Raw genomic sequence first — 26,876 nt, 5'->3', positions numbered from 1 at the left:
AGTAGATGACATAAGACAGTGACGCATGAGCAAGCCACAGCCAGGTTACAGTTGAACGTGGCCCACTTTTCTGGCCACAGGTTCAACTTTAGCGCTCCCTCTAAAAATACACAACTCACTATTACTAATCCAGTCTAAATCTCTGTAAATATGAAAAATCAATATTATGATGTGCTGGATTATGTCTACTCGAGCGTAGTGTATGTGCTTTTAATGGGGTACTGCCATGGGTCAAAAGTTGAAATCAGGTTGGAACCACGCCGAGCTGTTTTTCCGGCCCGAGTTGGCACCATGATCAACTTCTTGGCACCAACGTTCATGTGTACTGCGTATGCCCCAGCCTTGTTGCAGGTGGGGCGGAATAACTACAGAGCTCTCCAGTAGCAGCTACTACATTATATCCGATGAATCCTCTCTTTCTCTCGAGTTTCAGGAGAGTACAGAGTCCGCCTATCGTTTGTCTCCCACTTCCAGGACATGGTTTGGCTCACCTAAATTCATTCTCGAACCCAAACATCCAGTTCTATCCCTGAACGCATTTTTGCAATCTTGTTCCTAACTCTCAGAGGAGATCGTCTACAGCTTCCAAGATGCTGGATGAAAATCTGCCAAGTACGATTTCCTATGCTATATTACTGTATTTGGACATAGTGAAGTAGCTAATAAACTCAACAGCCTTCTTCGTCAAGCCCTCTAACGAAAAACCCAAGTTCAACTCTTCCTTCTTTTTCGCGCAACACGGTGCTGAACCTACACCCGCCTATACCCTCCGGCACCTTGATCCCTCGCTACCGGGATCTAAAAACCGCTATGCCGCGGGCATCTATGATCCTTACTCTCCTGATGTCCTCTATGCTGAGGTTCTTTTGATCCCTAAATGGACAAAGCCGTCGTCGTCGCAAGAAGCCATTCGGCAGAACGGTGGAGTTCCCCCCCCTCCAGAACCAATACTACCGAATGTGTTCATTATACAGTTATACAACCCCGATCAGCAGGTCCTTGTTCGCCACAGACCGAAGACATGGAACTCTGCAGCGTCATGGGAGTTTGAAATGCCGCAGCAGACCTTCAGACAACCTTCAAACTCTACCCTCGATCGGACAATGAGCGATCCCGCCGCATCAGATATCACTCCAAAACTAAAATTTATCTGGCGCAAGGATGGGAAGCTCTCAAGGGATCTTAATTGCTATATGTCTGGAAAGAAACTAGATGATAAAAAGAGCAAAGAGCCTGATATAACTATTGCCATCTTACGGGGATTTAAAGAGGTGACTTTATATGAACCAAATCTTTATCGGGTAGAAATTGAAGATTTTAAGGGACTAGAGGTAGTCCTTCTGCTAGGCGCCATTGTCATTCGAGATGTATATTTTGGTCAAATGAGCGAAACTTTTCACATATCCGATCCCCCCAATCCCAATATCACATCTGGTCCAAAGCCCATCTCTTCACAGGAAACAAATCAGTCACAGCCACCTACGAAACCCCAAAGGCCCCAGGTTTCCATCCCAGAACGGCAAACCCGCCCACCCCCAGCTGATCCTCGCACCCAATGGGAAATCGATGCAGAGACTGCCAGATTAAAAAAGGAAGCGGAAGCTGAAGCGAAAGAACGCCGTCGTCGCGAAAAAGAGGCAGAGAAAGAGACAAAACGGCTGCTAGAAGCAGAGCAGCGGGAAGCAAGAAGAAGACAGGCTGCCATCGACCAAGAAACGGAACGCCTCAAGAAAATATACGGCAAAGAGGAAGCGCGGCATAGGCGGCAACACTCACAAAGCCTTCAGGCGCCAAGGCCTAACCTACCCCCGCGACCTGCATCTACCAATCCCAACTCCATTGCGCGCCACCGCTATTCATCCTACATCCCCGCTCCGTCGCACAATTTCGCGCCGCCACAGTTCGGGGCTCAGCGGTCATCTAATCCCCAGCTGAAAGAAAAACGAAGTATTTTCGGACTATTTAAGAAGGACGATGGTCGTCAAAACACGCTAACCAGGAAAAAGAGCTCGATGTTTTAAAGGCTATTTTATGTCTCTTATCTTCTTGGGAGTTCGTTCATTCCTACTGTTGGAGTTTTCACGGTTATTTCCAATACTATGCTCTTCCGAGAAGGAACTGAGAGCTTATACATCTGTCCTTTTTTCTCCATTTCTCCGCACTTCAATGATACCTAAGAAATTTCAATCATCTTTTGTTCCCGCTCAAAATCCGCATGCATATATAAATATGCATTCACGATCGTTAAACCGTACCTCGACCATGAAACAACTTACTTTTCTATCGTTTCCAGGTTTTTGTGTCTTTAATTGTCTTTTCCGTTTCATTTCTCATATTCACCAATTGCATTTGCAGCATCACCTAGCATGCTCGTCATCCTTTATGAATACATTTTGTGGCAGTTTCCTTCTTTTGTTTAAACGGTATATATACATGCTTCCTCTAAATGATCGTCAGGCACCGGTAGAACGAATAATAGTTACAATGTGAAACCATAAGTGCAATTGCCAAACTGCCTTGTAATCTATCAAGTCACAATTTTTGGGGTTCTGGAACCTGACACCAACATTTCTAAGAGATATTTTGATCAAACAATAATCTGAGTCTATCCTCACCAATGACTAGAAGCCATGATACCCGGAACACGTATCGATAGTGCTGGCCGCACCCGAGCGGCTAGGTTACATACCCTGGCACAAGGTAGGTTGGTGTTGCATGATCGGGCCGAAACATTTTAGCGGCTCCAAGTTAACTACCCTCCGCGCCTGTCGCAAACAGCAAGCGCGACATCAAAGTTTCTCTCACACCCCTACACCTACTTTAAGTAGGGTTCGCGCTCTACAAACCCGAGCGCAAACCTAAGTATCATAGAAGGAGAATCAATTGATTCCTCTATTTTCTATCTAGAAGGGAATGATGTGATAAAAAGATACAAAGAGGAGTACATATTCTCTAGAATACATCTATGTGATAGATTTTACACAGAGATGTGTGGGGAGAGGCACATGTACATGTACACGTCAGCAATATGAAGCCGTTGCTCTAACTCTAACGCAACTTCCTCCAGCCCTTCGCGGGGCATCACAGTTCACTATGGACTAAGACTGGGCCATTGCGAGGGTAGGGGACTGGAAGCTCTTCAAAGAGGAAGCCGCCGCTCTGTCGTTTGTATTGTCTGGGGGAAGACGAGTTACACGATGTAAACTCTCCCACCTCTAAGGCTTTCAAAAAGACCTAGTGGCCTAGTCAAAAAGAGTGTTCTTCCGATAACATTTTATCGCCGCAGTTTAATCCACTATGTCTATGATCCACTCTGCATCTGGATTATTGATTCTGTTCTTCTTTCTGACACTTGCTATCGCAAGCAATGTTCCCCCCGTCGATTACGATGTCATCATCGTCGGAGGTGGTCCCGCTGGTCTCAGCGCGTTGAGTGGCTTATCCCGAGTCCGGAGAACGGCGTTGATGGTCGACTCTGGGAAATACCGCAACCTGTTGACAAGACATATGCACGATGTCATTAGCAATGATGGTGTGTAAATGTGAAATGCACATCATTCCTCGCATACCCTTAAAGGGAGTTCGGTTTTGTTGATAGTTTCGTAGGCGTGGATCCGTCATTCTTTCGGCACATAGCCCGCGAACAAATTCAGAGATATCCAACAGCAGAAATGAAAAATGGCACAGTTTTGGAGATTACTCCCGTGAAGTATTCCTCTGATAACCTGCCACACTTTAAGGTAGAGATCGATATGGGCAGCGAAGGATCTTCTTCCCCAGTTACTAAACTGGCGCGAAAAGTTATCCTTGCCACGGGTATGGAAGACGTTCTCCCAGACACTCCTGGTATAAGAGAAGCTTGGAGTCAGGGGATCTATTGGTGTCCCTGGTGTGACGGGTTTGAGCACCGCGACCAGCCCATTGGTATCCTGGGCGATGTGACAAGCACTCTGGACAATATAATGCATATCGCCACGATAAACCACGACATTATGGTTTTCACGAATGGCACGGAGCTTCCAGCAAGTGAGACATATGGGCTCGAAACATACTACGGCATCACATACAACTACTCCCCCATCAAGAACATCACCCGCCTTCAAGACGGTGGAACTCATTTCGATTCTCGGAACCAATCAGAGTTCGACGTTTTCACGGTCCATTTCGAAGGCGGCGCTCAACCTGTGAATCGATCTGCATTCTTCACAGCGTTCGACTCCAAGCAATGCTCCGACCTACCCTACAAGCTGGGGCTGAGAATGGTTAATGGAAAGATTGATAATAATTTTAGGGGGATGGGCACAAGTATGCCGGGTGTATATGCCGTCGGGGATTGTAATAACGACGATAGCACCAATGTTGAACATGCAATGTTTAGTGGGAAGAGAGCTGCAGTTGAAATACATAGTAAGTTTGCTCTCTCCGCTTTTCTCTACTCTGTTATTGTTCTAGGGATGTAGTTTTCGACTTACATTTCCTTGTTCACTTCATTAGTTCTCTTGGAACGCGAAAATGCGACGGCTATGGGCATGACGCTGAGTAAACGTTCTCAACCCTTGAGCATCCGCGAGCTGGAGGAGAGAATTGAAAAGGAAATTGGCAACGAGTTTGAAAGTTTGTGGCGGGCTGGGAGCCGATCTTGATCGGGTAATTATTGATAAGCATGGTCCCACTGTACTATGAGAATGAGACGGAAAGGAAAAAAGGGGGTTAAAAATTAGAGGTAGAGTTATTTTAGATTTTCTTGGGTATGAACGGCGTCCTTTGAATGAAGGTGATAGGTACGCCTAGGCAATCGGAGTGCTTGAATGCAATTACTTGCTCAGATCTCTCAGACCACATAGGATAATTTCTGGGGGGAGTTCACCCCAAAGCCACCCCAAAGCCCGCGATTGCATGAGTAATACTTCCACCTTGGATAAGGAATGTATGTACCTAAAGTGGCTTTGGTAGAATTGAGGATGGAAAATACCTCTCGCGGATCACATGTAGACATGTCACAAAACTTGACATTGAGCAAATTCATCCCCAAACAAGGATGCCCTCATCCTGCAGAGACAACATACAAGCCCTAAATAACACAGTAAATCATAAATGCCAACCTGGTGATATCTTTCCTGTCATATATATACTTAGCTGTCTCGGTAAACCTAGAATATCCCCAAGGAGATATGAATGGAGTACCGCTCGTGGCCGACCTAATGGGTCTAGAGACTTACGGATATGCATCTTGCGTAAATCATCGATCCCTCCCTGCTGAGTGTCCTTTCCTGGACAGCAGTGCTCAAAGCGTCTCTAGTAGTCATTGGTTCAATAGATGGCTAAGCACCCAAAAAGCAGCCGCGTCTTTGACAGCTTTCAGAGAGTGGCAAACATCTATTTTCACGCGAAATGATCTGTTCAGTTTGATATATTTTGCTTCACTTGAAGGGATGGATATAGGGATTTGATTAACATGTTGGAGGCCCGGCCCCGGAAGTTCTTGTGGTTTCTCTCTCCGGTTTTATTTTCTTGAGTTTTCGTCTCAACTAGAGACTCCTTTTTTATTGTAAGAAACAAGGCTGGATTCCGCGTAGGTAGGTAGTCCAGGGTCGAAGTTCCCAGCATTGATGAAATTTTTACATGAGTCGGAAAATTCACGGCCAGGTTTTTAAGAGTTGATGAAATGGGCATGACTTCCTCTTCGCAATGTTTCTGACGTTCATAGTAACTAACTGAACCGTTGCCAGCCTCCAGGTCTAGGGATATTAACCCGGTGCCCGTGACGGAAGCGATATCAGCGGTCACTTTGAGGGTTGGTCAAGGCTTTCGGCCACTGCTAGATTCGGAGCTGAATGCCTGTATGAGAGGAGCAGGTTAGTGAACTTTCGTCCAAGGGAAATATGCAAAAGGCAACGAAAGGCCCATGACAATGAAGTTTCGAAGTTGAAGGAACATCCGTGCTTCAGATGCGACAGCCCACCAAATCTAAGGGTTGACTACAGCTTTGGATCTGAATGACGGCCTCGTTCGTATATGGAAGAATACGGATTATGTATTTCAAAGCTTCGGTTAGTCAAGTATCAAGCCTCAGAGCGCTATACTTGACTCAACAAGACGATATTTTTGTCCTAGGTTGTGTGGATTATATATAGGAGGTATGCGGGCATCCATTCCCTCCGACGCCCTTCAGTGTATCAATGCTAGCGGCTTGCCTACAGTGTCAGCCAGCTCCCTATGCGTGAGGGAAACTAAAGATGTCAGCAAGATCTTCAGTTTCACAGGATGCTATTCTTGGTGAAGAAACAAACCCCTAACACTACCGATCAGGGTTCGCTCTGACCAGCGACCAAGCCTACCTCCCCTAAAATCTGACACTAGGAAGTGGGTGAGTAAGACGAAAAAAAAGACCCAGAGGACAACTCATAAGAATAAAATACTAATGTTCTTCATAATCTATTGAGATACTAAAAGATACGAAACCGGGGAAAATACGGAGGTGTGGAACTTAATTATTTAAGTCCTTGCAAACACTAGTAATTTAAAGTGGTAAAAAGGGTTACCATCCCTTCTGGACAGTTTGGAGGTGATTATGGTCCCTGCTGATGCCTATGATGTCTATCTCTCTGACTCTCAGCTGGCTGGGCAACTATTGAGTGCTATAAGTGCCTATATACGTAGTAGGGAGGGGCCTGGCCTCCCGAACAATTTGACTCCAATATTGGGATTTCAAAATAAATTTCTAGCGTGTGCAAGGACTTAACTACGCTGTAAGTTCCACACCTCCGTAATTTGGGAACGTTGGTGATCCAAGGATAACTAGTGGGCGCAATGGCCGCCAGCTAGTTACTTAAACAAAGGCTGAAATTGCTTCCGACTAGTCAGTCAGTTGAGGATGTCTATTTTCTGCACTCCGTAATAATAATAAGGATTGTGTGATGTAGGATGGGTCTGCGCCGCTAGTTACCAATAATAATGGCGTCAGCCTGCCACGGATAGATATTGTTCCTGGTTCCTGACAGAGGCAGGACTGGCTCAACTAAATATCTCAGCCAATCAGGGAGATATCTCCGGAAATAAAGAGGCAGCTCGCTGGTCCTCTGAAAGACCAGCATTGTTGATCAACGATGATCAGGATGTCTCCGAGAAAGCAGGATCCAGGTCCCGCAGTCGAGGCCGCAGCATTCCCTGTCCTGATTCTCAACTCACTGTTCGGTGAAGGCTGACAGGTCCAATTTCATAAGATGCTCCTTTTCTGTCCTTTTGTTTTCAGGTCTGAGCAAGCAGTTTCTGTATGGGACAACATGGAGGAATAGTTCCCTGCAGGTGGTGCGTTTCCATCGTCGCATGCAGCACGACAGATTCTCTCAACCTCCGGCCTAGCACAGCGCACGTGTTTTGGAACAGCATGAAGTATCAATCCCTTGGAGACGCCCGACAGCATTTTTTTACGGCGAGGCGGCATACTCCCAATGACGCACCGTTGGCTTCGTCAAAACGAAAGGCGGATGGATGGCTCTCGCCTATCCTACCATTCCGGAGGACGGGTAGAAACTATCATTCGGGAAGAGTTTCAGATGAGACAGAGTTGATGTACACAGAAAGGTAGGTCCAGCATAGCGGGTGAACCCCGCCACACGGTTTGGTGTGGTATATATAGAAAGACTGATCGAATTGATGTTATATGAAGAACCGATACTTTGCCAGGATCCATCACCGCTCGATCAAACTCCGTCTATTCCGACTTGAAAACCGCTTATGCTAGCAGGCAAAATCCCAATGAGCCAGAAACAAGCCTGGACAAGGCCCAGCACAAGCGAAAATGGATCAGGGGAGCTCTTATATGTGCTTACTCTGCGTGTGTCGTCCTGCTCGTCAATGTCATCATCACCTTCGCTGCTATCGTCAGAGCGTACGGAGAATATGGAAGCATGGAGTTAATGTTCGCTCCGATATATAAGGGTAAATGCTCGGTTTCGAGAAACTGGGTTACGGGGCTACACTTTTTCATCAACTGCTTGTGTGCAGTGACGCTTGCCACGAGCAGCTATTGCATGCAATGCCTGGCTTCGCCATCCCGAGCGGATACTGATCGCGCACACAATCAAGGGAGGTGGCTCGAAATCGGAACGGCCAGCATCGGCAACTTTCGTTTTGTCGGATATAAAAGACTGGGCCTATGGCTGGTATTGCTCCTTACTTCACTACCAATCCACATTATGTTAGTGTCTTCAGTATCCAATGCCATAAGTGACATATTCTCACTGGTACATCCAGATACAACTCCGTGGTATTCGCGTCCACTGCCGTGCAACAATACAAAGTCTTGGTAACACCCAACGAAAGCGATGCCAGCCTTGCGGCCAGCGAATGTGTTAGGTCTGCCCTCGATAAGGATAATCCTGATTTTCTCCACTCAGTGCCTCAAGGCTCCTTTGAACGCCTTTCACCACGGGAATGTATTGACACATTCGCCGTTGACTATCTGCCAGACCGCAGCGCTCTTATTCTCTTGACGAATGAGTTGTACAACGACAATATCACTGTCTGGGACGCTGGCACTGGAAGCGGTCCGAGAATCCCTGTTAAAGAAGGAAGCAGAGACTTTGACTGGATATGTCGGGGCGAGGAGGCGTTGAATGAGTGTGAGGGCGATCAGATTGACCCTGAGAACTGGAAAGTTACAGCTTCACCGTTGAAAGTTAAGCTGTTGAATATTACAGCCCCCAGTCAGAACGGAACAATAATCTTCAATAGAAATACGTTTGCGAAGGTTTCACCTTGCTATAGGCAACCACTGGTCGAACCTGATATACTCTGTCGCGATATGGAAACGCTTTATCGATATATTGCAAAGGACCAAAACATTGACGGCGTCCTTGATTTCCTTCGTGATGCCCAGAATTGGCAAAACAGTTCATGGGCCAATGCAATCACCGTCGAGGAAATTTCTCAATGCGGATACCTAAGTGACAGTGAAAACGAGAAAACCAAAATTTTTAGAATAGAAGCTTGCCTCAGCGAGAAGATACCTGAAATTTGCGAGCTCAGGTTCAGTTTCCCAATTGCAATTATCGTCCTCGCTCTCAATATTGTCAACCTTGCCTCCATGTTCATGTCGGCCTATGATTCCAGGGACGATGTACTGCTGACTATCGGAGACGCAATATCGTCGTTTCTAAGTCGGCCTGACCCAAACAGCCGAGGCCGGTGTCTTTCGTCAAAGTCAAACGTCTATACAAGGGCATTTACAGCCTCTTCAGGTACGCGTTATTCTCAGGTTAATATTCCAAAACGTCTACCTCGGCCTAAAAGATGGCTTCATTCGATAAATTCGTTCCATTGGTATATAATCGTTGCAATGTAAGTATTCGACCTGATACAAATGCCGGGCTATTAGTTTGCTAACTAGCTAAATCGATCAGGTACTTTGCCAGTCTGGCAGCTGCCATCTACCTGCACCGCATTGTATTCGGCTCAGGCAAGTCCCAAAATAGTGAAGGAAGTTTCAGTGGACTTTCCGCCCACTCCGTCAAGCCCGGTTCGGCCACCTCGATGTTTTGGCAGAAATCCGGCCGCTCGAAAGATATCATGTCATTGATGCTTCTTGCGAATACTCCCCAGCTTGTGATCTCGATCTCCTATTTCCTTTACAACAACCTTTTAACATCCATGCTCCTTGCTGCCGAATACAATGGGTACGCTTTGCATCGCAGTTATCTTCGGGTCACCAAACCCCAAGGAAAACAACGGTCGGAGCTCTATATTAGCCTTCCATACAAATATGGCATGCCATTGATTGTAGCGTTTGTTGTCCTGCACTGGTTGGCATCACAAAGTCTGTCTTTCGTGCAGGAAATTCCCTTCTACGCTGATGGGAAGTTGGCCGACAATGACATAGTGAACTCTATGGGCTTCGCCCCAGTTCCTATGATAGTCGCCATGGTGCTTGGAAGTCTTACACTCATAGCGGTATTTGGCATAAGTATTAGACGATTTGGCTCCCGGATGCCTCTCGCCGGTAATTGTAGTGCTGGAATTAGCGCTGCCTGCCATCCTCCAGAGGATGATAGGGATGCAGCATTCAAGGCCGTTATGTGGGGTGAGGTAGTTACAACTACACCAGAGGACCTTGAAGGACTTAGCGCAGCTGGGATCGATGATGAAACTCGTTCCACTCTGAGCCGGGCGAGTATGGCCACGCAGGACCGTCGGTCTAAATCAACTTCAGTTCGAGTATCGAATGCGATGGCGGCGTTATCATTGGAGTCTGCAGGTGTTGCACATTGCAGTTTTACCTCTCATGATGTCGTGACACCTTCGCCTCGCCAACTGTATTCTTAAAACGCGAGGTATTGCTGGGTAATGGTTTCATTCTCTTTGGCGCATTTGTTTCCTTTATTTTGATTCTTAGAAAATGCATTGTAGGGTTTATTGTTGGGGCTTAAGTTGGCTCCAGTTAGCACGAGATATTGAAATGAATTGAATATAAACACTTCTTAACGATATGCCACAAGTTCATACCCCGCAACCTAGTCTATGAATAGATCAAAAGGGTCTGGAAATTGGATAAGGAACCCGGTGACGTTGCCCGATGGTGGGAAACCACACTCACCATTTTTTCCTACTTTCTTGCTCCAGAGTTTCATAGAAATATCTTCAGCCTGCTCCTCAGGACAGCTGATCAATACATCCTTCAGCTCCTTTGCCGTCATTGTCACGTCTCTCCAATTCATCTTCTTGAGGGTCGCGGAATCTCCATGGCAAAGACTATTTTCTCGCAATTTCATCATAGACGCAGCCAGCCCAAGCCAGAGTGTGTCGCCTACCGACAGTCTTTCCACACTGCCATAGACGCAATCTGTTGGTAGATCAATATCCCTGACAAATTAGGAGCTGTTCTGGTTTGAGAAGTTGCCTCTAGAACTGAAGAAAACTTTGATGGTCTTGGCCAATGCCTTGCCATTCATTCCAGGATAGAGATTTCATGACCCGATCTTCATTGTTCGCAAACACAGCATAAATATCGTTGCAGGTCAGGATCGCTGAAAAGAGAGTTGAAGGTATCTGGTATGTGCTGGAGCGCAGCAAGGGGGCCATACTCATTCATGTTGCACCCATACAAGTACAATACATATGATTGACCGAATAATATAGAAATTCCGCTTCTGTCTGTTAGATATCCAAGAGAGCTTTGTTTTAACCCAAGCTCCTCACCATAGTTAGCCAACCAAAGCCTCAGCTGCCTCACGTGAGGCACACTCACTCCTCCGGGGGGACTACCTATAATTATTAATAATGACAACGCACTCAAACGCGAGAATGGCCAAACGTCTAATCCCCCCCCAGAATGATGGTTAGCATGCCGCTAAAATATTATGGGGGCCCTAACGAAAATAAAGGGGTAAACGTATAACTAGTTACCACCACAGTTGACAAAGTGGGGAGGGGGGTCCACGGGTTAAAATAAGGTGGCTGAAAAGATTTACCGCCCGGCGCCCGGTGCCCCTCCAAATTTTTATTTTTGTCTGTGCTGAACCATACATATCAGATTTGACATCATAGTAAGTCAGTGTGATATTCAATATCTATGTTTATTCCACTAACTAATACGGTAATACCAGAATAATCCTGAAAATAATAACACAAGTTTTTGCACCACTATCACTACAAGTAAAGCCTGGATGGCTGCCAGTGAGTCTGCTGTTATCCCCTTTCTGTCCACTAATTTTGAGGCAAAAAGAGAAGAGGCTTGAATGAGAGCAAGTCTGTGATCAACTCTCTCTCTGAGTCTCTCAAAACCTTGAAGAGGTGTAGTCATGGCCTTTCTACCAACTTATGCTTACTATATCCTAATGCAAGCTATGATTAATAATTGCTCACAAATGATGAGTCCTGTAACTCCCGCCGGCCAGTCTATACATATCACAGTATCAATTATAGAACACAGAAATTTTAAGTAAAATAACTGTTATTTAGTGATAAAAAGAAAATGAAATATAATATATAAAATCTGAGAAAACAGATATCATTTCAATATAAAAACCAGTGGTGATTGAGCTCTTTTGCCCAGTGAGTGGAGTGGCCTAAGTCTAACAATATTTTGGGAAATCCAGATTTAGAAACCTCATTAAGCTGAGGTGATATTTTATACCGTAACTATATCAATACTCAGCCTCCCAAAAGGCAGTGCATCGATGATGCACGTGATGAATATAAACCCTAGCTCTGGAGCTTGATTGCTCTTCACCAAACGATCAATACTACTAAAACTCCAACTGGACATGCATGTCTGTTGGAATATCAGCGATAAACTGCTTCATATCTACATTTTACATATCAGTCTCACCCGGTTAAACCATCATGGCCTCACAGACCCCGAAGCAACCCACTCACTGGTTGCCCCATAAGGTGAAGTCGTTTGCCTACCCCAGGCAGCCCTTCATTCCCATTAACTAGAGCATGATTGAAACAATATGGTCGAGCTGATGTACGTGTACATGGATGTATCTTTCAGATGCGTGATTATTGGTAGTAGCGGGGTCGGCAAGACGTCCATATTATACAGGCTGTTTAAATCCAAAGTCCCACCCATGGAGGATTTTCTAGATGGTTCTGAGGATCAGGCTTCAAATCTCCGGTATGGCATGCCGGCTCTTTGTGATGCTTGCGATCACCGGACTTTAAACATGGAGTGAGTATGGTGACCCTTTCTTCCTCTCTTTTCAACCGCCTCTACCAACCCGCTGAACTGCCACTAAAAAGAGGTGGAAAACGGTAAAGGGGCCATGCCTTGTAATTTATGCTACGGGACGCCCCCTCTTTATATATACATCTTCTGTTTCTAGACATATAGTTCAGAAAGCCCCTATTTATCATGAATGTTGCAAACTCCACTCAAACTCCACGGCCAAAACTACGCCGTATATTTAAGAGACACTACCTATGAAGAAGCACGTCTGCGCCACCTCTCATTCCCCGGCTATCATCTGCTTCTCCGTAACGAACATCCATTCCTTCCACGCCATCGAGTCTTCTTGGCTCGAGGAGGCAAACCATTTCCATCCCAGAGGCATCCCCAAAATCATCATCGGCAACAAAGTTGACCTGAGAACGCATCACGCTGGCGAAGGAGAGGCGGAAAAGAAGCAGAAGAATAGGAGTCAGAAACAAATCCCTCTCCTTCCACTGTGGATGCCCCTGAGCCCGTGGACGGGAACCGGTCGGTTTCCCGTGAGGAGGGCATGGGCTTGCCGAAGCGATCAAAGCTGTCGCCTATGTTGAGTGCTCAGCGATGACGGAAGAGGGCATGTCTGAGGTGTTCCACGCAATTCAAGAGGTAAAAATCTTTCCCCGGTTCCTCGCACTCTTTATCCCGGGCAGGCGAAGAAGAAATAGGATGAAATAAGTCTCTCCGATAGGAGTCCTTTCAGTCGCCCGCCAAAATAAAGGAAAGGAAAACCAAAATTAACAATATGCTAATTCATCTTCAACGTAGGCATGTGGAAAAGGGGGGGAATACGCTAGTCAACCTATTTATTGTATGTACGTCCGGGTTGCTTGATATTGTGAAGTAAATAAACGTACGTTAGCATTAAAACCTAAAAATTGATAAAATAAAAATCAGTACATAAATAAATAAACGAAGTCAGCCATCGATAGTATGGATATGTAATACCGGGAGAACTGTCATTTGGAAAACAAGAGTGACCTTTTTGGCCCTTTTTGCCAGGTGATGTTTCATATCTACGCAATGCTTCAAGATATAGACTCCGTCAACCGATAAATGCAAATTCACGATCTATCAATATACTAGCACCACGCTGAACTGTAGAGTCGATATAGCTATTCTCATGCAAAGATCGCAAGAAAGTAAAATATGATCACTGGCCACCCAATCGGCAAGGAGTCCGAGCTCCCTGGCTGGCAGAGGCATTGACGCTGTTTGTCAAGGTACGGGAGACAAATTTAGGGGATAATGAACGACCTTGAGCAGGCCCGTCATTGCAACCTTGGATTTACCCCTGAGTCAATTGATCATTTCATCGGAGCCGGACCAAACCTCCTCAGGCTTCCGGCACGTCTGCCTCATGTGAGCTCGCCAGCACTGCTCCTCAACCACAGCCTTTTAAAGGATTCAGATAGTACCTACCCATTGTTTGAAAACCTGAAATTGGTCGAAGCTTGGCCGTGCTCGCAGCTAACTTAGTATTTCGAGGGAGGCCAAAAAAAAAAAAAAAAAAAAAAAAAAAAAAAAAAAAAAGGGCATCAAGAATGCTCTTCCAGCCGCTCATGCAAGAGTCTGAGGGTCATTTCGTAGAATTTTTTCAACTATAGTCAAGCGAGCTGTTCTCTAGCGGCTGTCGGCAAGAATGTGTCGAATCCTTTGAGGAGAGCGAAGGCTGCACTGCACCCCACAGGTAGGGGTCATCGCAGTGGAAAACAGAGGGGAACCTGGCTTGCAAGAAGAGAGGTGAGATATATGCTGCTTGCCAGTCGATTATACTCGATATTCATGCGCTGTATGCCCTACATCGATATCGACAACTTAGCCCACGCGCCAAATCGGCAATTGAGGGGGGCAAGTGGGTTTGGATCAGAACATACATGGACCTTGATCGATTCCTTGAGCGTGGTGACCATTAATGAAGAATGACCACTCCGTCGTCGGCCCAAAAACAAACTTTGCATCTGGCCCATCCGGACAGGTACTTTTTTATATAGTAAATACCACCATGGGCCGAAACCTTTATGCTTAAAAGTCTCCCTTTTCAATATCAACCACGCCCTTGACAAAAGCAAAACACTGCTTCTCGAACATCGTGGGCCATACTTTGCTAAGCTAACAACCCCACACCCTCTGCATTAGCATATACTGGGCTAAAAATAAAAAGCTGAAACGAAAAAAAAGCCCCCCAGTCAGCAATTCCAACAACCCAACACAACAAACACACACTGATCAAGATCCATGCATGAAGAGAGACCAGAGCCACCCCCTACAAAACCAAGCGTTGCAACTTCGCTAGCAACAATGTACACAGGATATCCCGCGTTTGGATTCGCGATTCTTGCTAGCACTTCTCTTCCATCCAACCATTTTTAGTGAGAAGACCTTGTTGTACGCTGTAGAGGCCCTCATCCGGGAGCTTGGAAATCCCCACACACAACCGAGGTCCAAGCTCCCGATAGGCACATTCCTTAAGAGCCCGGATATTGAATTCGATATTCGACATAGCTCATCGTATGACTAGCGAGCGACCGGAAGTTTAACGGAAGAAGGGGCTGCTTGAGTCGTGCGACTCATGCGAACTCATCGACAGGGGGAAACTTCGCCAATAGCGTTGGTTCGATAGAACCATACGTGATATTGTCTGTTTTGCCGTGAACTGGCTAAAAACCTTGAAGAGCATTTTCCAATCTTCCCATTTCAACAGGGTGGAAGAAGGCAAAAGGCGTTGGGATATAGGTGTAATGCTCTAAGATGTAAGTCACGTCTCTAGACTCATCGAGCAGAATCTATCTCAAGCTGTCACAGAGAGAGAGAGAGAGAGATGTGAGAAAATTGAATATCACATGTCTTATACAATATCATTCAAATGTGAAGTCGAAGAAAAATAATATAACATAATATACTCACAAAGAATAAAACTAACAGATATTTTAAAATATATATAATGAAAAGGGAAAAAAAGAAAACGAACACCCCTGCCTGTTTCCCCCGAAGCGCCAGAAATAATAAAGTTTTTAGGTCAAAAAGAAAGCAGAAAGATGTAGAAGAAAACAGACGAGAAGAGAGAACTCAAAAACGAAAAAAGAAAAAAAAAAGAATAAGAAATGGAACGAGAAGGGAAAATGAGAACAAAACTGAAATGAAGGGAGGGGGAAGAAGAAAAGAAAACAAATGTGAGGAGTAAATTAATATAGATGATGGGCAAAGAGGCATCAAAAAGGCGAGGGGGAAGGAAGACGAATAGACAGACAAAATGACAGATGAGGACGGCAAAGGACGCATGCAATGTCAGCTTCAACCAAAATAACTTGTGGATAAATATACATATACCAGCTCAAACAAGCCACGAATGACTGATTCTCTTTTTGATTCCTCGTCCTCGTCTTCGTCTTCGTCTTCGTCTTCGTCTCCCCCATTAAACATCTGGTCTAAAACAAAGTTGCGCAATAGAAGAAACCGCCAAAAGAACTAAAACATGAAGGGGGGAAAAGTGTATTACCGTCGACGTCAATTATAATGATTTGTAACTTTTCTTCCCCCGCCCCTTAATTTCGCCACAAGTTTTTGAGGGCCATCCTTCCATAAAACACCCGCCAGGCAACAGCTTTATGGTGTATCGAATGGAGCTGAAACAACCAAATGCGGCGGAAGGAAAGGTGTTGAAAATGTTGTATTCTACTGTACCTCTAATAGTAAGAAAAATGTTGTTAGAGTTGTGGTCGCTTTTGCGTTTGCGCTGAAGGGGGTTGGGGGTGGGTAGGTGCGGACGGTTTCGTAAAATAAAAATGGGGAGTCCAAAAACTGCGGCTTTGCGGATCAGGTAAAGCCAAAGAAAGAAGGAAGTAATGTCACATTTCCGTTCCCTTATTATTATTAATATTGTTTATCATTATTGTTTAGGGTTTTGAGGTTGTGTGGAGTTGTTTGAGGTTGTCGTCGTTGTCGTTGTCGGTGTTAATCAGTAGGCCGGTCGACTGCCCAGGTTTCCTGCCTTCTCCTGCGTATCGATGTGCCAGACCACATAATTGGGTAATCCGACCACTTGGTAGCCGGCGCGTTTCGCCATTTTGGCAAAGCCTTCTGTCTCTGCTTGGTTTTCGAAAGCGTAGCAGGGGAAGTTGATGCCTGGACCGGATTCCAGTCGTTAGCATCTACTGTGTAACAAATACACAAGGAATGGGGAGAACAAGAAAAAGAAACATACCAGCTCTATGCACATCAGCCTTGACAATAATATTGACGCCTCCAATGCCATCCAACTCCACCTCCTCGTCTTTGTTGTTTCTCCAGTCACCAATTCCAGCAAGGTATTTGCGGCCAGTGTCGAACTCCTTGTATCCCTCTGCTAGGATGGTGTCTTTATCAAGGCTGGCGGCAAGCTTCAAGCCTTTCTCACTTTCTTTCCAGGAATTGTAGTCAACTAATAAAAAAAAAGCAGGTCAGCATAAAATCAAGAATCAACTCCAAGATGACCAGGAAGTATCAGAATCAAGCCCCAGTCACATACATCTTCCTTCGATATCACGACCATTCTCGTACCGGTGGAACCAGATATCTGCGACTCCGCGTTAGTTGTTATGCTGTGTTGACAGGCAAAATATATGGACATGGCATGGCGTACTGGGCACAAGAATATCCTTGTCATGAGCGACGAAATCCTCAATAATTCTCTTCGGACTATCGACAATATCAACATCGCGCCAGTAAACCCACGAGTGGTCCGGTTTCAACGCAGCGCTGAGCAGGAAGTTCCGGGCTTTCGCAATTGCCTTCCGCCGAGGGCCTTGGGCTTCAAAACTATGCTTCTCATGGACCTCCATGCTCAGATCCACCCCAAAATCCTTTTGGATAATCTTAGCACTACGGAAGGCTGTCTTCTCAGCCTTTTGTATCCGTTCAAGCTCAGCAGCTAGAATAGCCATAGTGTCATCTGTCGTGTCACTGATCAAGAATGCGAGGTCGATAAGGTGGTGTGGGTAGGTCAATTCGCTGACCAGATCAAAGTATTTGGGGAGATAAGGGGCAGCATCTCGGAGGGGGGTGACAATGAGGACACGTTCGTTGTTCGTCGCGGCTTTGGTGGTTGATTTGATCACATTAAGGTCAATATTTTGGATGGTGGAGGAGTTAATTTCGTACGGCTCGTGGTGGTTAAATAATACTGGTGTTTGGAGATGTGAATTCCACTCGACCATCTCATTGGGTGTCATTTTCGCCGGGGACTTTGAGGGTCCAAAGCAGTAGAAACTAAAGCACGGAAAGGGGTTCCAAAGTCAGCATTTCCCCATACCCATACCACAGGATCCTTGAAAAGGCAAGAATATGAGAACAATACATATATATACATAGATATCAGTCTCTAAAAAGGGGACAGGATAAAGGTAAACAACATACCTCTGCATTTCCGTCGCAGAACTCCAGATTCCTCTCCATAGCAGCAGTACCATACCCGTAAGGGCGAAAGCAAAGATAAATCGAGGTCGGGAAACCAGTGAGATCACAGCCCTGGCAGGAGGCAATCTGGCCTTGGCCGATTTCCACGTAACACCGCCCTTTGGGAGCAACATATCGAGATAGGCACGGGATGATCGGAAGGGATTACGACTATTGAAGGTGGGTGTGCGGGTTTGCGACCGGGGGGGTTGGGACGAACGGAGGCTCCGGAAAATATCGAGAAGCGGACACAGCGGAAGGCCGGGATCAGGAAAAGGGCAAAAAAGACAAAACCCAGGGTTTGAAACCGGGACTAGAATAGCAGATTTCCTATCCCCAAGACCGCTTTTTTTTCAAGCTCAAATAAATGTCTCACGGGGCCTCCTTTTTAATTCGACGTCCGTCCAGCAAACAGAACAGACAGTCACCCCAACCGGTAACTGCAGAAGCGCTGTGCCCTTCCTTGCTGGGTCCAAACAGTCCAAGTGAGACGACGTTGCGGGAGACGTCTAAATTTGGGGTTTTTTTTTTTTTTTAAATTTGAAATGGTTAGTTAGGTGAGAACGCGTGGTCCAGACCACCTTGCTTTTGTAAACTGAAGAAGTCCTAGGATCCTATCAATTGAGAGGGGGTCCACGGGGCGAGGAGAGTGAGATGGAGAAAAAAAGGGAGATTATCAGAACGAATGGGGTAGCTGGCTGGAGAAGAGAAAGAGGAAGAAGATGGAGAGAGGACTTGGGGAGGTTTGAGGAGGTTGATTATTGAAGCTGGAAAGGAGAGAGACGGGCAAAGTTGAAGGACTTAAAATTAGCCCCCAAACAGGTTTATTACGGCTGCAGATCACGGGACCGGGGGGCGGGAAGGTGTGATTGGCTGGCGGGAGCACGCTGCTCCATCGCTGTGAAAATCGACACCTATTATTATTCCGAGTTATTATCTGCAAGATTTGCTGAACATCATGAACTGATTTCTTATTATCCCTATCTCAGCACATCCTCTGCTAGTGAGTTGCTCTAGTGCTCCGTATTTGAACAGAAAATTGACGCTAAATTATTGGCCATTCCCTCCCTCCCTGCCCTGGCACCCAAATACGATGCAACCTGCAAGCCAAAAAGAGAAAAAAAGAAAAAAAAGAAAAAAGAAAAAGAAATGAAAGACAGACAGAACAACCTGATGTCAGTTGTCATTTTCCCCGTTTTCCTAGTTCCCATCTAAGATAAAACCTGCAGAGCAGACAGAGCAATGAAACCGCCTCATATTATCATCGTTTCTTTCTCTTTTATATTTAGCTAACGAAAACCCAATTTGTTCTTCTCCCTCCCTTCCTACATACCGGCCGTGTTTATAGTACGTACCCTACCAGGGTACAGACTCCCAGAGCCACCCCTCTCTCTTTCTTATTCTTCCAAGTTCTCCGAGTCCGATATATATCATTTTCCCCTTCTCTTTCCCCCCTGTGGTACGAAGATTATGAACAGGTAAAAAAGAGAGAAAAAAGGAAAGTGTTTACGCACTCACAAAAAAAAGTTAAATATTACCATAAAAAGAGCTGCGAGTTACAAGAGGGAAAAAAGCAGAAAAGTGGTAACGGAATAAAGGCAAACATTGAAACCATTCAAAGAATTCACAGGAATAGACTGCACAAAAAAATAGGGAACGAAAAACGCCATCCATGTCACTCAAGCATCTCTTTACAGAGCGAAGCTAGCGAGACCACATAACAGGGTCAGCACGGCCATACCGACAGGTGGAGAGAGTGCACCAGCGTTAGATGGCTTGGGCTTGTCCGAACCAGTGGGGGTAGTGCCAGTTTGGGGGTTCTCTTCCTGAGGTTTGCAGACCCAGTCTCCAACTGAGCCAACTTGTTCCTGGAGGGCGTCGCAGTCAAAATTCTCTGTGGTCTGCAAGTTGAATTCGCCGCGGACTTCATCGAGGCCTGGGAGGTCGACCCTGGTGGGGAAAAGAAAAGAGAGAAGAGTTAGCTATGCTTCCGCGTGAAAAAAATGGAAGCAAATTTAATGGGGTGCTCCTTGTTCATATGCTTACTTGGAGATATTGCCAGTGAAATCAAGGGCGCCGTAGACGGTCTTCAGCTTGGGAACGCCGTCGATCTCATGGAGATCAGTATTGTTTGCGATCTGGAAGGCACCCCTGACGGTCTCGAGTTTTGGGAAAGAAATGTTTTTCAGGGCTCCGTTGTCAGCAAAGACAAGATCTCCGGTGGAAGTGAGGTTGGGAGCTTTGATGGTCTCGAAATAATTAGAGTAGAATCCAAGCAGACCATCAGTTTTCTTGAGAGATGGAATATCGATCGAGCTGACATTGCGGAAGGTCATGTTAAGGGCACCCTCAAGATTGGGGAAGGAGATCTTGAGATTCTCGTGGTTAGCCGAGAAGCTAGCATAGCCGGTGATGTTTGTGATCTGGGCGACATCAGCCTCCATCAGGTGGAGGTTGTTGCTGATTTCCATGTCGCCGACAGTTTTCAACTCGATACCCTTCAAGTTCGCCAGGTCAGTGTTGGCGATGCGAATGCTCTTAGCAGTGGAAACACCCTTGGTGAAGGCCAGCTGCTGGCAATTAGGAAGGGCCTCGAAGTTGATCGCGCCGACTTGGGTGAGGGAATCAAATTGGATGGTCCTGAGCTCAATAGCGCCGCTGAGCAGGAAGGTGTCGCCAATGGATCGAAGCTGGGGAGCAAACAAGGCGGTCAAGTTGTGGGTGCCTTTGGCGGTCAGACTGCCGGTGATTTCCTGGATGCCTTCGAGTCTAATTTCTCCCTTGGGAACCTCAGCGGCAATATTTAGGTCGCCCTGGAATTTCTTGCAGGAGGAAAGGGCAGAGGCATCGCCTTGGTGTTCAATGGTCTTGGGGCCCTTGCAAGCTAGTCATGCACGCGGGGGGGTTAGCCTGATGTAAATACATGAAGAGCATCGAATCGTTCGAAGGCGGAAAGATCAAGGATAGAGAGATGAAGAAGGACCCACAGTTCTGACCGGCTGCCAGGCCAGCAATGGCCAAAGCAGGAAGAAGGTACTTCATGATAGCCATTTTTCTTTTTCCGCCTTAATGGAAGAAAAGTCGATGACGGTTTGTGAGGATGGATCAATGGTAGAAGAATGATGCGATTTGGTAACTCTAGAGAAATGACAGGCGGGACAGTCAGCAAAAATAGCCAGGACAGTTAAGATAAGAGGCGGGAATCAAGAGAAGCAACGGCGAGATCGAAATCAAGGAGTCGGGGAGATGCTTTGTGGGAATTGGAATCGAGACCGAGAAGTGTTTATTTTAAGGAGTAGTTTGTGTTGCGTTCCAACAGGACTGGAGCACACCCGAACCACCAACGAACGAAGCAACGGGCGAACAACGAATAGCTTAGCAGAGACACTGGGCTAATTGTAATTGTGATAAAACGTGGTTGGGTGATGTTTTTCCTTGTTGGTTGGCAGGCCAGACAACACAGACCCGGGCAACAGGTGACACGAAAGGACAAACAGGGCCAAGCACACACGCGGAGAGAGACAGACATGGATAAGAAGACAAGGACTTACAATTAAAAGACTAATTGCTAAAGATCTGATAGGGGAGAAAAAAGTGGTACACTGGTATTCAACGGGTTATTAATTGATGAATTGAATGAAGGGATTGAATGATGAAATATGAATGTGAGCGACGACGTTGGAGGTTGGCGGTTGCGATGTTTTGAAGTTGGGTTTAAATTAAGGAGGATCAAATCAACGAGAGACGGCAAGAAGCAGGGGACACGGGGAAGGAGCAACCAACACAGAGAGAGAGAGAGAGAGAGAAAGAAAGCTGCTTCAATGAGGGAGAAGCAACACAGCAGGAAGGAACTGGAGGAGAACGAAGGTAGAGAAGAAGAAGAAGAGATGTAAAGAAGAAAAAAGAACCAAAGAAGGGAGTGAAGAGAAGGAAAAGTGAAGGAAGAAGGAAGAGGCAAAGAGAGCGTGGTGGAAGCGGTAACTAACTAACAACTAACTATTATTATTAACGAGTGGAGAACTGATTCTTGTCAGTCCATTAGTTACAACTTCTTATATTATTAGGGGCAGCCAGACAGCCAGCCAGACAGCCAGACAACAAGAAACAAGCAGGGAAATCTTGGAAAGGAAAAAATGGAACCGCGCCAAGCCCGTCCCGGTACCGTACCATTCATTCCCTGGTAATTAATTATCTGTGCTGTGCTGGCCCTACTCCGAGCATGCAACATGGACTGTACATGTATAGGTAGGTACTGTATATGTATTATTCAACCCATGATTAGCTTTGTTACAATTCCCCTCGGCAGGACCAAGACGATTGATACACCGCGGGTCAATCAAACAATGAACACTTGCAATAATAATAATAATAATAATAATAATAATAATACAGTCACCATATTAATAGTAGTATAACAGAAGTACTTGTTGCAACTGTCAGTAAAACTGCAAGACCACACAGAGAGAAACAAAAGAACAACAAAATAAGTTTTCCTCTCAATCACAAGCTCAGAGCCATGAGCATTCAACTAGTGATTCCAAGTTCTTTTTTTTTTTTTTTTTTTTTTCTGTGGCGAATTAGCGTGATGTAGTTTTTACTACAGAAAAAATAAGAAATAATATGCACACTATCGTTTCAACCAAGGCACCTATGCCCACTCCCACTAAGGTTCTGAGACAACAGCAGGAGAGGAGACAAGACAAGAGACAGGGGCATGAATCGGGGGAGTTGAAGTGAAATACAGGAACACATTGACTCCCTCTAAAATAGACACACACTACACTACACACATCACACATATTACACACATATTACTAAGTGATGTGCTGGTCGCTGAATACATCTAGTGCATGTATTTCAATGGGGGTACTGTACTGCCATGGGAATGGGTCCAAGTTGAGATTGAGTTGGAACCACACTGAGCTGTTTTTCGGGCCGGAGTTGGCAACCAACGTTCAACTTTACCTTGACTTGGACACTACTCACCTCGGTATTTATTATTGAAAGGAACTACTGAAAGCTGAGTGGAATTGTCAAACAATAACTATCAGCGCGCTTGTCTACACTATCCGTCTTATCAAGACGCGTTCGAATCTCGTATCTACATACTCTGCAGCGAGCAGTTGTCCGCAAGGTATGTAAATAGATCCCCGCATCATCGATATCTGCTTTAGAAACCTGTTAAGTCTTTCAACTACTGTCAACTGACACATCCTTACTTTACACTAGTCAGGTAACTTTCCTTTTTCTTTTTGAAAGAAATACTCCGGTCATTAAGGAGGTGATCGGTTTACAAAAGTTATCAAATAGCCACAACTAATAATGGTAAATATTCTAGGGGAAAACAGAGCATTCTCCCTCACAGCAAATGAAACCTGATAGATATGGACAGTGTTATTATCTATTTGTACTTATTGAAGGCCGCTTTCTCTACTCGGCTACGAGCAAAAAGATACTCTGAAAGGCGTCCCCCGTTTTCTGTAAAAATAGCAAAAAGTAAATACATAACTAATCCAACCATTCGGAAATACAAATTAGGACGGCCACCGCGCCACTCATCCATGAAAGCATGCATGCATGATATGGTTCGGTTGATCGTGGCTGCAGAACGCAGGGGTGACGTGAATGCAGTGGCTGATGTGATATTCGCTGTTACATATTATTACGTAGTATAAAAAGAAAGCAAAGGGTTAAGCTGTTTGCTGGTGGCACGCAAAACTTGAGGAGTTCCCTTGCTCTCTCTTTGGTTTAGTATACTCCGTAGATATATTTGTTTCCCCTCTGCTTCTGGATTTTATTTTATTTTCTCCCTTGCCAGTGATATATATAGCTGACCCTTTTACATTTCCCTGGAGTGGGCAACTCGGAAGATTTCAGCTCGCGTACATCTACAAAGTCAATTCGGAAAGGCATCTATGAATGCTACTCCTCCAAGCTTAGAGCGGATTAGTTTAGTGACGAATGTATGGAGGGGGGAGGGAAAGAAGGTGTCCTTCTTTTTATATGTAAATTGAAACAAGTTCTATCAATGAGCATTCGTATGATATGTGTGGAGAAGGGCTGCAGCCAGCGAGAAGAACTTTTCTGGAAATAGCTTGGACTGGTTGATAACGGCCAAGACAATTCAATTCTTTTTTTTAAGTTTAGCCGCGCGGATAGACTCGAACCAACCACCAACAACCTCGTATTCAGCAGCTTGTTAGCTGAGTACCTGACTCATTACTGTGCCAGGGGCAAGCGGATTGATGAATCCTCTGCGCGCGGGGAAGACAGGATTCAAGAACTTAGCAGTTGGGATGTTTTATAAAACACAGACTGCCCAGGTGAAAGCGGCACCCCCCTACGTATCTCTCTATCCCCAGCCCAATATCGATATACCAAACTAGCATGGGCTTGGTATCGTTCAAACTGCAAATAAACCCATTTCTTGTATACTAAGTTGATCTACATGAGCTTAATTTTTGGGACCAAAACCGCACGCCGTCTTTTACTTTTAAAGCCTCCTCCCATCGTCATGGCCCCGAGACGCTCAGCTCGAGTTAGCGCAATAACGCAGGAGGCTGCGCTGGAGAATAATAGTACTAGTATACAAAACCAAGCTTCAACAAAGGCAAAGCGGACCCCGAAGGCCGACATCACTGCGAAGAAAACTACAAAGACAATCTCAAAGCGAACTGGTGGGACGGGCAAGAAAGTATCTGTATCAAAAGCTGCTGCAGCCGCCGCCGCCGCCGCAGCAGCAGCAGAAAAAGACACCCCCTTACCACCGACAGATACGAATCCCACCTTCAATACACCCGACATACCACCCCCATCGACCCCGAAACGGACACGGACATATCCAAACAACAAAGCCAACCCAGCCCTCGACCGCCCCATCGACCCGCATTTCACCACCGCAACCCTCCTCACCCCGCGCGGCAGCCATCTAACCGCCTACCCCGCGAACCCAGAGGATGCCTCCCCTTCCAAAACAGGCCTACCGCGCCCCACCACCACGACAGGAACACTGTTGGAAGAAGCCGTCGCCCATCTAATAAAGGTAGCTCCGCAATTACGCCCCGTCATCGAGAAGCATCCGTGCCCGCTGTTCTCCCCCGCAGGCCTGGCCGAGGAGATCGACCCGTTCAATTCGCTAGTTAGTGGCATTATTGGCCAGCAGGTATCTGGGGCGGCGGCAAAGAGTATCAAGAAGAAATTCATGGCGTTGTTTCGTAGTGATGGTGGTGGTGGTGATTGCAATTCTATTAACAGCGCTACGGCTACGATTGCCACTACTGTCATTAATGATGGCGGTGCAGCAACCAAGAATAATAATAACATGGATGCAGGAGAGAAAATAGAAACCGCAGAAATGCGCTACGATCGAGATGACGATTTCCCCACCCCCGCGCAGGTCGCCAAATGCGATATCGCAACGTTACGCACGGCAGGCCTGTCGCAGCGCAAGGCGGAGTATATCCAGGGGTTGGCGGAGAAGTTTGCTAGCGGCGAGCTGAGTGCGCGGATGCTGCTGCAGGCGAGCGATGAAGAGGTTCTAGAGAAGCTGATTGCAGTGCGCGGGTTGGGGAAGTGGTCTGTGGAGATGTTCTCGTGCTTTGGGCTGAAGAGGATGGATGTGTTTTCGACGGGGGATTTGGGGGTTCAGTGAGTGTTTTCTTCCTTCTTCCCCCCACCTCCGGGGAACAGGAAGTGGTCCCCGTATTCCATCTCTGTTGCGTGTTTCTGACACTTTCTCCTTGTGACGTAGGCGAGGAATGGCTGCGTTTGTCGGCCGCGACGTTAGCAAGCTTAAAGCGAAAGGTGGTGGGAAGTTCAAGTACATGTCTGAGAAGGAGATGGTGGAGGTTGCTGCACCATTCTCGCCGTACCGGTGAGTGATATATCTACTGGCAACCCTTTTTTCCCCTTTTGGGCTCCTCCCCTTTCTGTCAATAGGCATCAAATCGGGGTTTGCGGGACTTGATCCTCTTGTTTTCCTTTTCTTTTTTTTTTTTTTTTTATTTTTAATTTTTTAATTTTTGCTGATTTTGTGAAAATTAAATTAGGAGTCTTTTCATGTGGTATATGTGGCGCATTGAGGATGTGGATGTCACTGTCATGCAGTGAACTTGGGGATGGGTGGGTTGTAAGATAAGGAAAGGAATGGTTTGTATTGCAATTGCTTTTGGTTCTTGGGCTGCACTGACATTTTTGGTATTCGGGCTGCGCCGGATACCTATTTTGCGATATACTGGACATTTTATACATTATATATACATGTCTATATACTTCTCATAGATGTTGATACCTAAGAGATATTGTTAAAATACAGCTATCATTATCACACTTGATTTTTTTTTTTTTATTAATAGTTGCTTGCAAAAGAAAACGCACCCCATTCCATCTATGAAAGTATAGTAGATCTGTACAGTACAATAGTAACAGTGGCTGTTATTCTCCAATATAACATTCCACCCCTAATCACACAAACCACGGCAACCGCATCTTTCCACCGTTCGCCAACACCACTCGGCTAGCGCATTTCTGAGTTTGAAGATAGAAAAAAGAGGTAGATAGAGGCATGTGAAGAGGAGTTTTGTCAAAATTGCATAACCCCACTCAGTAACTCATTTCTGATCTTCCCCGCACAAAAATTCTTATTCTTTTTCTTTTCTTTTTGGTTTTTGACGCCGGCCAAGGTAATGTCTCCTCCAACCTCCACCCACAACCCAACACCGTGTTAGGCGTATAT

General features: G+C 45.8%; 7 protein-coding genes across 11 annotated transcripts; 5 read left to right on the top strand and 2 right to left on the bottom strand.

Annotated features, from left to right (window-relative positions):
• The first annotated feature begins 144 nt into the window (after nt 1-144).
• BDBG_04883 lies at nt 145-2,918 on the top strand. 2 transcript variants are annotated; one of them, XM_031721882.1, is made up of 3 exons: nt 145-480; nt 572-612; nt 676-2,704. In XM_031721882.1, exons 2-3 carry the CDS (start codon nt 591-593, stop codon nt 2,019-2,021), a joined length of 1,368 nt encoding a protein of 455 aa, XP_031578387.1. In that variant the 5' UTR covers nt 145-480; nt 572-590; the 3' UTR covers nt 2,022-2,704. The 2 variants fall into 2 exon arrangements, with proteins under 2 accessions (XP_031578387.1, XP_031578386.1); XM_031721881.1 differs by having other exon boundaries at nt 145-612; nt 676-2,918.
• A 16-nt stretch (nt 2,919-2,934) lies between these two features.
• BDBG_04882 (thioredoxin reductase) lies at nt 2,935-4,930 on the top strand. Its single transcript, XM_031721880.1, has 2 exons — nt 2,935-4,407; nt 4,495-4,930. Exons 1-2 carry the CDS (start codon nt 3,672-3,674, stop codon nt 4,641-4,643), a joined length of 885 nt encoding a protein of 294 aa, XP_031578385.1. The 5' UTR covers nt 2,935-3,671; the 3' UTR covers nt 4,644-4,930.
• A 1,882-nt stretch (nt 4,931-6,812) lies between these two features.
• Nucleotides 6,813-10,506, top strand: BDBG_04881 (uncharacterized protein). The gene is made up of 4 exons (XM_002624971.2): nt 6,813-7,584; nt 7,670-8,200; nt 8,257-9,342; nt 9,405-10,506. The coding sequence occupies exons 1-4, from the start codon at nt 7,274-7,276 to the stop codon at nt 10,321-10,323; spliced, it is 2,847 nt and encodes a 948-aa protein (XP_002625017.2). The 5' UTR covers nt 6,813-7,273; the 3' UTR covers nt 10,324-10,506.
• Nucleotides 10,507-12,174: 1,668 nt separating this feature from the next.
• BDBG_04880 lies at nt 12,175-13,740 on the top strand. Of its 3 annotated transcripts, none has more exons than XM_031721877.1 (3): nt 12,175-12,390; nt 12,497-13,318; nt 13,478-13,740. In XM_031721877.1, the coding sequence occupies exon 2, from the start codon at nt 12,925-12,927 to the stop codon at nt 13,261-13,263; it is 339 nt and encodes a 112-aa protein (XP_031578382.1). In that variant the 5' UTR covers nt 12,175-12,390; nt 12,497-12,924; the 3' UTR covers nt 13,264-13,318; nt 13,478-13,740. The 3 variants fall into 3 exon arrangements, with proteins under 3 accessions (XP_031578382.1, XP_031578383.1, XP_031578384.1); XM_031721879.1 differs by having other exon boundaries at nt 12,252-12,673; nt 12,745-13,318; nt 13,478-13,631; XM_031721878.1 differs by having other exon boundaries at nt 12,247-13,318; nt 13,478-13,696.
• A 1,754-nt stretch (nt 13,741-15,494) lies between these two features.
• On the bottom strand, nt 15,495-18,972 carry BDBG_04879 (mannan polymerase II complex ANP1 subunit). Its single transcript, XM_031721876.1, has 5 exons — nt 18,104-18,972; nt 17,331-17,956; nt 17,217-17,264; nt 16,914-17,129; nt 15,495-16,834 (listed from the first exon to the last, which is right to left on the bottom strand). The coding sequence occupies exons 1-5, from the start codon at nt 18,274-18,276 to the stop codon at nt 16,668-16,670; spliced, it is 1,230 nt and encodes a 409-aa protein (XP_031578381.1). The 5' UTR covers nt 18,277-18,972; the 3' UTR covers nt 15,495-16,667.
• Nucleotides 18,973-19,189: 217 nt separating this feature from the next.
• BDBG_04878 lies at nt 19,190-22,242 on the bottom strand. 2 transcript variants are annotated; one of them, XM_031721875.1, is made up of 5 exons: nt 21,926-22,224; nt 21,694-21,744; nt 21,130-21,280; nt 20,189-21,026; nt 19,190-20,092 (listed from the first exon to the last, which is right to left on the bottom strand). In XM_031721875.1, exons 3-5 carry the CDS (start codon nt 21,191-21,193, stop codon nt 19,834-19,836), a joined length of 1,161 nt encoding a protein of 386 aa, XP_031578380.1. In that variant the 5' UTR covers nt 21,194-21,280; nt 21,694-21,744; nt 21,926-22,224; the 3' UTR covers nt 19,190-19,833. The 2 variants fall into 2 exon arrangements, with proteins under 2 accessions (XP_031578380.1, XP_002625014.1); XM_002624968.2 differs by having other exon boundaries at nt 19,263-20,092; nt 21,694-22,242.
• A 2,060-nt stretch (nt 22,243-24,302) lies between these two features.
• BDBG_04876 (DNA-3-methyladenine glycosylase II) lies at nt 24,303-26,599 on the top strand. Its single transcript, XM_002624966.2, has 3 exons — nt 24,303-25,789; nt 25,893-26,015; nt 26,191-26,599. The coding sequence occupies exons 1-3, from the start codon at nt 24,591-24,593 to the stop codon at nt 26,249-26,251; spliced, it is 1,383 nt and encodes a 460-aa protein (XP_002625012.2). The 5' UTR covers nt 24,303-24,590; the 3' UTR covers nt 26,252-26,599.
• The last annotated feature ends 277 nt before the right edge of the window (nt 26,600-26,876 follow it).

Source organism: Blastomyces gilchristii, assembly GCF_000003855.2.
Source record: "Blastomyces gilchristii SLH14081 genomic scaffold supercont1.8, whole genome shotgun sequence".
Taxonomy (NCBI): Eukaryota; Fungi; Ascomycota; class Eurotiomycetes; order Onygenales; family Ajellomycetaceae; genus Blastomyces; species Blastomyces gilchristii.
Note: the sequence above shows the minus strand (reverse complement) of the source record. Positions and strands in the feature narration are given on the sequence as shown.